Here is a 15,236-nt window from a genome sequence, read left to right as displayed (position 1 = left end):
TAAAAACTATAGAGTACTGTTGCTAAAGATTGTTCATATGGGTCACAGTTTCAAAATGAAATGGTACGTGTATCAGATAAAGCGTCCAGTACCACTAATATGAAAACGGTTAAAGATCATTATCATCATAGGTATTCTGCCTTTATTGGCAGGTCACTTGGCGCAGCAGAGAAGCTTCCATGCTCCACGGTCCTCCGCTAACCTTTTCGTCTTCGCGTATGATCTTTCTGTTTTAATATCATCCATTAATTGTAGTCTCCTTCGCCCCCTCTCTCTCTTTCCCGCCACCATACCCTCTAGGACGTCCCTCATGATACAATCTCTTCTTAGGCAATGTCCCAACCAGTTTCTCTTCCTCTTCCTAATTATATCTAAAAGTGTTCTTTTCTCACCCACCATTTCTAACACTCTCTCATTCGTTTTCCGCTCGACCCAACTAATTCTTTCCATTCTTCTCCACACCCACATTTCGAAGGCTTCAAGTCGATTTTCATCACCTTTACGTATTGTCCACGTTTCCGCCCCATACAGTACAACACTCCACACGAAGCATTTTATGAGTCTTTTTCTCAACTCTTTGTTCAAGATCCCACAAAACAGACTTTTCTTTCTTTTAAAGGCTTCTTTCGCCATTCCTATCCTTGCTTTTATTTCATTTTCGCATTTCATGTCATTACTAAGAATACTACCCAGGTATCGAAAACTATTCACTTGTTCTATTTTCTCCCCTCCTACTTTTATATTTGACACAAACCCCTCCTTCCAATCACCATGGCTTTTGTCTTTCTAACATTTATTTTCATCCCATATTCTTCAAAGCCCTTTCTCATTTTTTCTAACATTTTATTGATTTTCTTTTCAGATTCTGCAACAAGCGCCATATCGTCTGCAAATCTTATGCATCTAATCATTCTATCTCCTACCGAAATGTCATCATCATCATGTAGGCTCTTTTTCACTATCTCTTCTAGATAGACATTAAATAATGTTGGCGAGAGGCAGCATCCTTGTCGAACTTCCCTTCCAATTGCACTCTCTTCCGCCAGTTCTTCCCCTATCCTAACACTTACTTGTTGGTTCATGTATAAATTTCTTATGAGTCTTCTATCTTTCCATTCCAACCCTATCTTTGTTAGAACTCCCAACAACAATTCCCAATTCACGCGGTCAAAATCCTTTTCTAGATCAATAAATACAACATACATCTCTTTCCCTTTTTCTATAAATCTTTCACCGATCACCGTTAATAATCCAATAGCATCTCTTGTGCCCTTACCTCTTCTGAACCCGAACTGCTCTTCCTCAACGTCTTTATTTGTTCTTCCATATAACCTTCTGTTCAGTATTCGGAGCAGAATTTTAGCTGCATGAGATATGAGACTAATAGTTCTATAATCCTCAAATCTCTTTGGGTTCGATTTCTTAGCCATCGGTACCATGATCGTTTCCAGAAAGTCTCTTGGCCATTCTTCTGTTTCATATATTTCATTGCATAGTCGCCACAATTCTTTCTTTCCCTTGTCTCCTATATTTTTGATGAATTCGATTGATATGTTATCTATTCCTGTTGCCTTTCCATTCCTAATCTCGGGTATAGCCTTTTCAAACTCATCTCGAAGAATACTAAATCCTTTAACATCCTCGCCTGCTTCATTTTCCACTTCAACATTTAGGCTACACGGTCTATCCCTACTCTCATATAAGTCTTCAACGTATTCTTTCCACCTTCCTATGACCTCATTTCTCTCGCTGACTACCTTCCCATTCTTATTTTCTACTGCCATCATAATACTCCCTTGTTTCCTCCGAAATTCTATAGATTTCACCTCCTTGTACATTTCCTCATATTTCCCAACTCTTTTTAATTCTTCTATGTCCTCGCATTTTCTTTTGTAAAACTCTTCCCTCGCTCTGTCTGTTTCTCTTCGTAATTCATTATTTAACTTTCTGTACATCTTTCTGCCCTCTTCTGTATCAACCTGTTTTCACATCTTCCTCTCCCTCATTTTCTGCAACATCTGCTCTGTAACCCATGGTTTCTTAGCAGTTTTGTGTTCGCGGTAACCTACTGTTTCTTCTGCAGCCTGCTGTAAGCAACGTTTAATATGTTCCCACCGTGCGTTACTACCTGCGCCTATCCTTTCCTCGTTTGAACATTTTTCTTCGAATTTTTCAGCGAAAAGATTTCTTATTTCCTCGTTTTTCAACTTTTCAGTATTCAACACTTTGTTACCCACTTTTCTTCTGCCTACATTTTTCAGTTGAATATCTAGTTCGGCCAGCACAAGATTATGATCAAAGAAAATATCAGCCCCGGGAAGGGTCTTCGCATTCTTTAAGCTATTCCGATACCTGTCCTGAATCATAACATAGTCTATCTGATATCTTCCGCCGTCTATTGGTCATTTCCATGTATATCTTCTTCTCTTGTGCTGATTGAACCAAGTGTTCCCAATTACTCGTGAATTCTGTCTACAGAAATTCACCAGTCCCTCTCCCCTTTCTTTTCTTTCGCCTAAACCATATTTGCCTACGATACTACCTTCCAGTTTTTCTCCCACAACTGCATTGAAATCTCCCATTAGAATTATACATGCACCCTTCTTCTCCCTATCTATAATTTCTTCTATTTTCTCATAATTTTCCTCTACTTCTTCATTTGCATGTGAAGTCGTCGGTGCATATGTCTGTATCACCACTAGATCCTTCGTTTTCCCTTTAAGTCTTAACATCATAACTCTATCATCAATAAATTCTACTTTCACTACCTTCTCCTTTAAGCGCTTTCCAAGAATTATTCCTACGCCATTATGACCGCCCTTTTCATTACCTGAGTAAAACATTCTATATCCTTCGCTGTTCAATACCCCATTACCTTTCCATCTAACTTCACAAACGCCTACCAAATCTAAATTATTTTGTTTCATTTCTTCTTTAAGATTTTCTAATTTTCCTCCCTGTAACATAGTACGTACGTTCCATGTCCCTATCCTAAACCTTTTGCTCTTCCTTGTCATTCTTTCTCTGTTTGTCTTCCCCCATTATTACTTTCTCGTCCAATAGTCCTTCCCAAGCCATCCCCCTCCCGGAGATCCGAATGGGGCGATATTTTACTTCCGGAACTACATTTTGACCTGCGAGAGACCATTATTCATATGTTCTCTTTTTTGCTGCCAGCAAACTAGGGAAAATAGAGTGGTGGTTTCCCGTTGCCTTCCACCCCGCAGTATCCCAGCCGTTAAAGTCGCTCTGACCACGCCTGGGACTAATGTCCAAGTTGCCGTACCAATCACTATGATTTCCGCCAACTTGGCTACTGGAGAACTAAGGATAAAAAATTAACCGAACAAAAATTCAAACAGGAAAAAAATGCAATGAAATTGGTTATGCCGGTTAGGCTAAAGGAGACGTTGATTATGAGAAATGAATGAAATGGTGGAATGAAGAAAGTGGGAGGAAACGGGAGAACCCGGAGAAAACCCATGCACACGGTGTGTGTCCACCACAAAGTTCACTTGGCGGGAGCAGTGTTTGAACCCAGGACCCCATACAACAGAGGTTAACGCTCTACCACTGAGCCACCGCGGCCCCAATTCGAATAGGAAATCACAGAGTGTATTTTTCATTCCACGGCTCAACAATGTTGAAACAGAGGAAAAGATGATTAAAATGAGAGTGCCATAATGCAAAGGAAGAATTCTAATTCCTAGAGAATTATCTCTCCAACCTCGCTCTGTAAGGTGATGAAGCGGGGAGGAAATAATGAAATTGCAAAAGAGAACTTTACTTTTTCCAAATTGTATTTACGAAACAAAGTTATCGGAAATGGACTATCGACTATGGCATGGATATCTACCATGTCACGAAAGGCACTCTTATTGAATCTTTGTAAGGTAGATAAAATAACATTGATATATTATCTTGCTTTTGACATATATAAGATTCCAATATCACACTAGAGACCCGAGGAAATTATTTTGAAAAGGCTACAACCTTTCTCGGACATCTGGTATTTAAACAAAATTTGAAATGTAATAATTAATCATAGTTTTCAGTTATGTCTTATCAACCATATTGTTTGCTGTCATTTTGCTAATGTCCTAATAGGAAAGGCTTGTCAACGTTTATTGTTTTAATGGGCTATATGGTTATAGTACATCATCATGTTTTATGTTCACAAAAAATAGTTCCTTTCTCTCCAAAAGCATGTATGTTTACTCTCAACTGTATAATTTTGTTCAGTTCGATTAGAGCAAGTGTTCTTGGTATAAGTGTTCTTTGGAAAATTTTCATTTTCAGTAAGTGTTAATAATATTGTACAACTTGTTGTTGCAAAAATTCTATTCAGAATAACATGAGATTTATATTTTATTTCAGTGTGCAAAAATGAAATTGCCGGAAACGCCCTTTTGCATCACCAACATACTTTTAGTGATTGCATGTCTTGCTGAATGTTCTAATCGAATTCCGGATTCACGCTATGATGGGATGTTACACGTAGGTAAGGGATATTTGTAAGAAATGATCATGAATGATAATAATGAATTACTATTCTTCGACCCTGGGTAAAACTATGGGTGGAATGAATACAGTAGTGGTGGGAAACACGAACTTCTTTCATGATGGTCATGTTCAAATAGAAGCTCATATACCGTACATGATAGCTGTAGATATTTCGGCCTAAAAGACCATTTTAAAACTTACCAGATATGTCAGCGTTATTTTTATTATGTTATCCCAGAAAATAAGCTGTAATAGTACGCATATCACACAGAACGACTATCACGGCTGGCTATTTAATTGGGTGCAATTATTTTCAATATTACATGTACTTTCCTATCACGCAAGAGACATATTTCTAATATTAGATACACTATTGTCCGTTCTCTAAACGAGTACTTTCAAACTCTTTCGTTACGGTGATATTTATTAGTATACGTAATACAACACGACACTCGCCCAGTGATATTAATTATAAAATATAGGTTTCATTGTACCAGAAACGTTTATTCTAAAAATGTTAATTTGTTAGGAGATCGCAAGTATAGTACAGTAAACACCTTCTTTACAGATACTAAACATTATGTTTACAAATTCACAATAATAATGAAAAGTCGTATCTTCATACGACAATTCACTGATTCACATTGAATTGGCAAGCATTATAATTTTGCATCTCACATCTCACTGCGGAGTCAAGATACGAAGAATTAAGATATAAACAAATAGATAGAGCAAATATATAGCATTAGAAACAAATATATCTAGTACGCTATCATCACGGAACTTCATACAAATTTTAGAAATCAGCATCTGGATCACACAGTTAATACACTGGATAAAAAGAAGGAAATTATTTTATCACTAGTACTTCATTCGTTTTACCTAGGTATATTTTGAACTTATAACAAAAGCAATCTCTCTACACCCTTGATACTACCACACGATACCCTAAGACACAGCGATACCTAAGATAAAAAGTTTTGCTATAAATTTTTAATTTTTAATTTCATTATATATATATATATATATATATATATATATATATATATATATATATATATATACCGATACCTACTTTAAAAGCAATGTTCTGAATTCAAGTAGGGCTTTGAAGAATTATGTAATTTGTTTTCCCACACACAAAGTTAAGCTGAATTCAACTATAGCGTAGTTGTATGATGCCAAGATATAAAATGTCAGTACCTAATTACGATTGCCAGATACAGAAAGAAAATACATATATTCTTGCAGAAAGAAACATGTAACAAAAAAGAAAGAAAAAAGAAAACAGAAAGAAGAAAAAAGGAAACACTATTCCGGAGGATTACCAGTTGAATTTTACAGTTGCTCAAATCCGCACTCAAATACTTTTATATAGTAGAATATAACCTTGGTAATTGCAATTAAAGTTTAATAAAGCTTAGTATCTTAACACAGAAACACACACACATATATATATATATATATATATATATATATATATATATATATATATATATATATATATATATATATATATATAATAGACCAATAGAGCCTTCTGAAATTTAGTTTTCTTCCCGATTTTGGACAGCACTAGTTCTGAAACTATACACTTTTCGCCACAGATCGATATGAACTCTTTCTCTTATTTTGATGTGAGAAATCACAATATATATATGTATGTATGTATATTAGAGTGTATCTTATTTAGGAAGTTTCAAGTTGCCATACACACATCCGCTAAATATAGTCCATGTGACCGTAAACACGCACACAAGAAATACGGTTCCTTACAAGAACGTTAACCCATGCCGACTTCACAAAGTCATGAAATGACATTTCCACACTATAATATAATTTAGAATGTCCAATCGCGATAACTTAGAAACTAAAGATACAGAGAAACGAAACTTTGCACGAAGCAACTAGAGAAGGGACGACATCTGCCCGTGTATTGATGAACATCATCAGATGAACAGTTATATATATATCCCTTAACCAGGCGCGCTTTTAACCGTTAGTAGGCGCGTGGGGGTAAATTTTACCCCCAAAGTTATTTTACTTTTTTCATTAAATTATTATTTAGATTTATTGACAGAAAAAATATGGTATTACAGAGATTATTACCAGCCAGCAGAAATAGATTTTGATATAAAATATGAGATGACAACGAAATAAAAAATTAAAAATAAAATTGCTGGCATTTTATCTCCTTCTTCGGTTTTTTTTTGGATACATTTTTAAGTTACAACAATAAAAATAGGCAAATGTTAAGATAACGAAATACTCTTTTCCCTTGAATATACAACCTGATATTTGTTTATTTAAGAGTAGTGTGATTTTAAAACCATAAAATACTTTTTTTTATCACTCTTTTCTTTGAAAAAAATCTAGTTTCTGTATATGCAGTTGATTACAATGTCTTGGTTTTTGGAATTCCAATTGAGATTTTACCCCTTTTTTTATTTTCCTTTGTAGCAATAATTTCAGTGAAGGAAACAAAATATTGTGAAGTGTAAATAAAAATGAAGTGTATATAAATGAAGTGTATATAAAAATGAAGTGTATATACATTGAAGTGTATATAAAATATTGCAAACATCTTGTACAAATAAGTATTTTACTTCTTGTAGTTAACTGAACATTGACTAATCCATTTAAGTTTGTAGTTAAACAGTAACAACTATTATAATATAATGAATCAATAGGTTTACAAATTGAATTGTTATCACTAATTCGTAAAGGAAAAATTGTTGCTTTGTCATCATCTACACCGTAAACATTAATTGATATTTGTTGATCTGTAATACATATATATATATATATATATATATATATATATATATATATATATATATATATATATATATATATATATATATATATATATATATATATATATATATATATATATAATAGCATTACAGACACCAAAATATATGAAAATATTGTATGGGATTCTCTTAGTATACTCAAAATTAAAATTTAGAACTATTTTTCCAGAAAAGAGCGTGCCTACGTATGTCTATTCACCTTTTCAAACTCAGCAAGACATTATTTTCTGTTCTGAAGTCAGGCACTTGGCTTCAGCTAAAATGTTTCTTTTTACTCTGGAGATTGACCACTAAGGCACTGATCACACACGGGTTTCATGTGAGAAGCACACATGTTGGCTCGACACTTGAAACAGAAACTTTTCACTTTTATGACATTTTTCCTTGGGCACCGTACACAGCGTGATCGCTCTGGGAGTGCCATTTCACAATAATCTTTAGGCTGAGGGTAAGGGAGCTCAATTTTTGCAATTTTTGCTGCTTTTTCACGCAGACATCTTGGAATGTTTGTAGTAGCTGTTCTTTTCATAAGTTGCGATTTTACCAGGCTCATGCCGACTTCCCGCAAATACAGACGCCTAGCAACATTCTTTTCTGGGTAATTGAATAAGAATATTACTTGCCCATTTACTCCAGGTATGTGAAGCAGACGATAGAATAGAATAAGTGGCCATCTTCTGCATCATCTTGCAAACGAGTACGTTGAGCACCTCTCGTCCAGCGTGTCGACTCTCACTTTCCTGCGATTATAGGTGGTGATGATCAGGTCTTCAGTCTTCGGATCGATTGCTCGATCGTAGTGCATGGTGGACAACAATTTAACACTCTTCTTCTGGGTCGCTTTGTAAGAAACTACGGTCATATTAGGCCCACATCCAAATAGACTACTGCTCACTTCTCGAGTTTTCACATTGGTGAATTCTAAAGGAAGTTTTGGTTTATTTTTGCGCAGCGTAACAGCATACGTTGTCTTTCTTTGTAAGAAGTCTAGAAAAGCAATTGTCAGCTGTTATATTTCGGCCAGTGTTCTCTGTCAGTCTTACATAGCGCAGAACTATCTCTTGAGGACGATTGGACTGCACATATGATCCTTCAGGTTGACATCCAACATAGACTTCCATTGTTTTTGTGAAAACTGTTTTGGCATCAGCAAGAGTGAAGAGTTTCAGACCAACCTTAGCTGGCTTGTTGGCCATATATTGCCTGAAACTACAGCGACCTCTGAAGGGAACTAGCTGTTCGTCTATTTTGGTGTACTCTCCAACAATGTAATATCTTTCACTATTTGCAACAAACATCTCTAACACTTCTCGGAAAGCTGCAGATCGTAAATGTCATCAAATCGTATACACCGTAGCAAGAACAAGAATCGCTTTAGACACATAGTAGTGTAAAAGATTTCAATGATAAAGCCGTTCTGGTCCCACAGATCTTCGAGATTTTGATGACCTCCATGGTGAGATCCAGCTAGAAGTAGCAAACCAAATACACTTCTTATTTCTTCACAAGTTGTCACGATGGCATCTCTTTCTCTCATATATACTCCCCGTAACTTTTCTATGAATTTGTTGGTATTTACTGTTACAATTCTCAAAATAGAATCATCTATAAAAAGTGAAAATGTCTCAAGAGCAGATTTTGCGTTCTTAGCTTCTGCACATGGTCCATGCAACCGTAGAACAATGTTCACACTTTTTCTCGTAACATTAGGGCCAGAATACGGGACTTTTTTCCATCGCTTACACTTGTCTTTACTAAAACGTAACAGTTTCCATCTTTATTTACGAGGATATCGCTCTCATCATTGTCACTGGTCTCAGAGTTGGTATCGTGCTCTGGTTCACTTACGTGACCTTCTTCGTCGTGGTCAGATTCTTGATCAAAGTCTTCAGTTTCGAACACTACGGATGAATTTGGCTCTTCCTCATTCCACGTCTCCTCCAAAAGCTGCCGCATTCGCGCCTGTTCTTTTCATGGGTAATTTCCACGATATCTTACACGAATAATTTCAGCTTCAACATACCGCTGTTCAACACAGACAATCACTGATACAGCATAAGATAAGAAGTTCAGTGAATTAAACAACAGATGTCACCATTCAACACGGATAAAAATAACTTGCAACAATGAATGCTAAAAGCAAAAATTCAGATAAAAGGAAAAAAAAGAAAATGACATACGTTACTAGGCGCGTGGGGGTATATTTTACCCCCAGTCAATATGGAACGTATTTTCGTCACGATTCTTTTTCAACTACTGAGTTGAATGATTTTGAAGGCAAGCTTATACATTTCTAGAAAGGTACTAGGAGGACCAGCAGTGTGGCCAACCAGCAAATGTCTATATCAAAAAATGTTCACACCTGGGAGTAAAATTTATCCCCACGCGCCCAGTTACGGGGTATATATATCGCAATTTACCACTTCAAAAAATAAATTTAGGTCTAATATATTATGAAACATATTATGAGTGATTATACGTCTTGTAGAAATGAATATCAATGATAGATTGAACTATAGTATTGGGATTTTCCATTTGCCACATCATTATGTATGGTCTTCACCAATGAAATTTCGATGCATAAAATATTTATATTAGTAAAATTAATTGTACGGTAGTGTGTTTTTTATCAGTCTGTTACGGTATGACAATGATTAATATCACGTTCAATTCATATAAAGCACAAATTACACATTTATAATATTACAATTTTACTAATAATTTAATTTTATCTTTACCGATAAAATAGAAACGAACATATATATGAGTCACCAGTGTGGCAGTGACACGGCCTGCAACTCGAAATCGTGTGAAAGCAATATCTGCAAGGACAGATGTGATCAAAACAAAGCAAAATGTGGTAAGTAATTCTAAAATCTTCTGACGCTGAAGAAATAAATTATAAGTATTTTCCCACTGATCTCTATGTTAGTGTTTATGTGAAAATAACACATTTTTAGCACAAATATAATTGAAGACATTGTGTAGTTGTTATGTACTTTGGGCTACTATCGTAATACAAGGAAATGTTATGGAAATGAGTTTATACTCACAGAATGATGTTGATGTGGCCCCAGTATAGCGTCATCAATTCGTTACTTACGGTAGTACCTTAAGGAGGTGGTTTACATAGCACGTAGGTAAAGAAGGTAACATGAAGCGTAACGAAGTCTAACTATGACTTGTCTTCATCAAAGGCCGCAATTTAACTAAAACTGAGTTTGAACGAAATGGCAGGATTGCTTGGAGTAGGGATAGCAGCCTCTCAAGGCATGATATTGGTGAGAGTTATGGGATGGCACAACGACAGCGATGCTCTGTAGAAACAATGCATAGAAGAAATACCTAGTGACGATCGCGAATTAGGCCTCGATATTTGACTACACCTTAAAATGATAATCATCTTGTCTGCATTCCCATGACAAATTGTAAACCATCATTTACAATTTTAGTTCAAGTGGACTACGGTAAAGGTGAGAGGTTGGCTTCAACCACTACGATACTGTGTGGTCTGAAGTCTGGATTGGGACTGCGTCGACTTCAACTGATCAAGTACTTCAAACACCTTAGGGCGAAACAGTCAGGATAGCAATTTCGTAGAAATGCTGAGTGACAGATGGTTGTATTCTCGACTTTATGAGCACAAATTGAAGGCGTGCATTGTCAAGCATCATAGTGGCAGAATGGTGCATGTGAACACAATTTATCAGAACGCGTAATTTTAGGTGTTACTTCTTGAGGGCAGCCTCATCAGCGACCGCTACATAGAAGATGTTTATAGAGCTAATATCATATTCTTCCTTCATACAACTTGCAACTTGGAACGCCATATCTCACCAGAGCAATACTTGGGTACATGTATTCCGGAATATGCAAGCATACTTCGAGGAAACCGGTTCTTTATATTCTTGGCCTGCACTGTCGACTGATATGTTGCCAGTATAATCTATGTGTGAAATATCGTAGATAGAAATTGTAGATGACTGGTGGACTCTCACACAATCAGTGTGCTAGGCAATACCTCAGGAACACATCGAATTAACTGTTTTTTTTTTAATATTTCATATGGAGATTTGAGTTGCATTACGTGGGGGCTACAAATCATACTAATTTGTGAACCTTAAATCTCTTCTACAATAAGAAAATTGCAAAAACGTATGTGTGCCTATGTAACAAATCTGCTATATAAATCACATTCTCATTAGATAATTGAAAGTGATTCAAGATTACACATTTAACTATCAGTTGTCATGTAATTTGTATCTGCATCGTTTGGTATTTACAGAATATGGCAAGGTTTCTTTTTTAATTGCAACAGCAAATAAGATATGTAGAATTGGAATAAAATTTACATAATACTTTCGCAATATCACTATACATAAATGATAAATTATTACAATTTCATAACTGCACATGTTTAACCTTGATAAATCAGTATGACTTGAGACTCGCTAGGGAATAGAACGTCTATATTGTATCATTGAATCCAATAGGAGTTGGAAGTATTCCTGGCGGATTACCTGTCACTTTGGTTGTAAGCGATTTCACAAGATATCAAAAATGTTTGCTGTGGAGCGTAACGAATAGTATACCGATTCACTAAATGTCACATACATTCGATACGCCACCGAACATAGAGAAGCAAGAGTACCTGCAGGGCCGGCCATAAGACGAGTGGCCCGAATGCTCCCAATTGGGCCCCGCCCATTAGGGGGGTCCGAACTAGTGCAATATACTCTACTGTCCAGTCTCCAGTCTAATCTACTCTCCAGTGCTGTTTCAACAGCATATTAGGCCCCATAACAAACAAGTGATGTGGTCCCTATGCCTAAATTTTACTCATCATTCATGTAATTAATCATTGCCGTTCTGCTCGCGGGACCGCAATGCTTGCGGGGCCCCAAGCAAAGTGGTACCGTTAAGATGGCTCTAGTACTCTCGGTTTTTAAGTGCACACAACGTATTGCAATGCAGGTACATCCATGGACTCCTCCATAAGGGAGGGTATGGCCTCTCCCTACAAGTAAATGAATTTAAGTTTCCGAGCATAAGCAAATATTTTCTGAATTTAATGTTGCAATATTTATTCTTCTTTTACGTTTACTCTTCTGTTGTAAAAATAGATATTATGCCTAGGATTATTCTGTACGCCCCAACACCCCTAACACTTCCCCTAAATTTCCACACACACCTCTGGGTGTAAAAATATTCTTTTCTTTGAAATTGTGTAAAATGTATATTATTATTCTGGGTGCATATTCTCTATTATTTTGAACACCCCACTAAGTAAAATTCCTTGGCGTTCTTACTGCTTATATCGTGTAATACTACCGTGAATTCTTAGATGGTATCAAATAAATCAGCCTCAGTACGATTTCTTCGCATATTCTTTATCTTATTATAGCTATATACAAATACGAATCTAGAGTACATATTTTGCCTTTTCCTGCGAAAAATCCCGTGAATGTATTTTTTTAATCAAGTCAGCAAGCGGAATGTATACTAGTGCGTACTGAATAAGTATCTGCTTATGAAGGTTCTTGTCTTCTAACACAAATAATCAAATGGAAAATATGTTATCCAACTTCCAGTTAAGGTTTGTGATCGCTTCATCACCATTTCATTTTCTTTGTAGTCAATATCGATTTTAAGCTGATTATACCTTTCATTAATAGTTAACTGCGATGTTCTCACTAGCGTACATTAGGTTTTCCTGACTTAAATTCTTATCAAATGATACAGCTGTTAAGAAATCTTTGAACCAACGAATTGATGTCAATGTGCATTTCAATATTGTTACTAGTATAAACTTATGGAAACGTAGACTTCATCATTGTATTTCTCTTAAAATTCTAACACAGTTCGATATATTACATGAGACTTTTCCTATTAAAAGAAGTCAAGCGAGTTACAAGATGACCGATTTCAAGGTGGCGGCCATGATAAGTATACCTTCAAATTATTCCCGGTGAAGGTTAATTTATTTAAGTTTTTCATCCCTTTACTTGTCTTAAAAATAAAATGAAATTTTCAAATTTGAAACACATTGTAATGGGTTATTCTGATCAATCAGATGTTTGGCCGCTGCAGCCGTCCTTATGGACGGAACCACTTTAAATTTTGCTTATGTTCGTTTCTTGAAATTTCACATTTCTGTGTCAAGTTTGGTCAAGAAACTAGATTTCGACATGCTTGTAAGAGAAGAAAACTATGAAATCTGGTACAGAAATTTCTTGAAAAATTATCAGGCACAAGGGTGAAATATGCATTTTAAAATTCATTCACTGTGTGCATTTCCATTTTAGATATTCTACTGAAAAAAAGTAGCTCCTATAAGCAATGAACAGAGTGAGTGAGCGTTTTCACCAGAACATTTTACAGATGGAAAAACGTTATAAAGAGAAATGGGTATAACCACTAGACAAGCAGGGAGAGCGCAACATATACAGTCATTCAGGAAAAGACCGACAGTTGGGGAATACCGACACTTCTAAGCTTACAACACTGTTAATTCTACCTGGAAGTGAGGATGTTGGCGAAATCAGTACCAAATGAAACTGGGGTGGATGAAATGTATATTTATAAAAGTTTAAAAATAAGTAGAATAATTTGACCACAAAAGTCGAAGTTTATAAAATAAGGTGAGACAGATATGTGCCAAGGTATAGGTCATTGTGAAATTTGAGTATGTTTTGTTAAACTCTTGTTTGAAAGTAAAAGTTGTCTTGTTCAGTACTTCTGGTGGACAGCATACAGCTTAAAGTTGTGCAATCACAGGTAGTAAGCTCAGTGTGCAGTGTTTCTAGCTTGCATAAAATATAGTTAGGTTCAACATATGTATTCAGGGTACTTCCGACATTCGCATTTGGGGCACTTTCGACAGGTGATTTTTAATAATGATATATCAAAAATACTACTACATTATAATTAACATATAAATAGTAGTATTTGTGCATCCTTTCTCCATTGCATGAGATGCTCCTCGAATTTGAACAAAATGTCAATAGCCATAGAGGTCATAAAAATGCAATGCTACTTGCTACTGCTTCGAGAGCTTTTGAATCCTTCGGATATGTTACGTGAAGGGTTATTCAAATTTAACAGCAAGAAACATTTTGGTGAACATACAATATTTGCTGAAGAAGACGAACACGCACTAGAAAAAAGTTATTTATATTTCACGCTTATAGGTTCACCCAAAAATATAAGATGTGGTAATGTAAATCGAAGAACAATAGTGTCGAACTTTTAACACCTGAACAGAAAAATAGTAAAATAGAAAAATCAAAAGGTAGTGACTCATAAAAGAATGTACAGATAAATAAAAATGTTGCAAAACACACTAACGAAAATGAGAGAAGTCGAAAAGAAAATTATTTTTCTATCTGCCGAAGTTGGTTTTACGGCAAAAACAATTCCGGTGATCTGTACAATCTACAAAATATTTTCAGCAGTTTAACGAGGACCGTGTTCTTCATCCAGACGATCCCTTTCTTGTGTGCCAACAGTGTGAATTCTCAGACAAATATGAGTATAATGTTTGCTCTTTTGTGTATATGAGCTAACACTAATATTTTAATCTATAACCATAATATCGATAACATATGATTAACATAAATTAACAAATTCTTTTTATGAAGAACAATTTTGTGCTTTCTGCAGTAGCTCACATTTAGCATATTACGCACTTTTTAAAAGAAATTCTTGTTTTATATATTTCTTGTCACTGAATAAATTTTGTGATTATTTTTTTTCCTCGTTTGTAACTCAGTGACATTTTTAAATATTTTCTGTAGCTGTAAATAAAGGAATTCTACATTCCTAAACTTGTAGATTCCCGTGTTTGTTTATAGCACATGAACTACTTTACGAACAGTAATGGGCGTTCTGCAATTATTACTGACATTACCATCCCAC

General features: G+C 35.5%; 1 protein-coding gene across 1 annotated transcript in view; it reads left to right on the top strand.

Moving 5' to 3' along the window:
• Positions 1-15,236, top strand: part of LOC145680803 (retinoid-inducible serine carboxypeptidase-like) — a 97,139-nt gene that overhangs the window by 10,057 nt on the left and 71,846 nt on the right. The window contains exons 2-3 of the mRNA XM_081751853.1: positions 4,378-4,501; positions 10,069-10,179. Of these exons, the coding sequence (XP_081607979.1) occupies positions 4,387-4,501; positions 10,069-10,179 (226 nt within the window). The 5' untranslated portion in view covers positions 4,378-4,386. The remainder of the gene's footprint in view (positions 1-4,377; positions 4,502-10,068; positions 10,180-15,236) is intronic.

Source organism: Thermobia domestica, chromosome 3, assembly GCF_964235325.1.
Source record: "Thermobia domestica chromosome 3, izTheDome1.hap1.1, whole genome shotgun sequence".
NCBI lineage: Eukaryota > Metazoa > Arthropoda > Insecta > Zygentoma > Lepismatidae > Thermobia > Thermobia domestica.
This window is presented reverse-complemented; position numbering and strand designations above follow the sequence as displayed.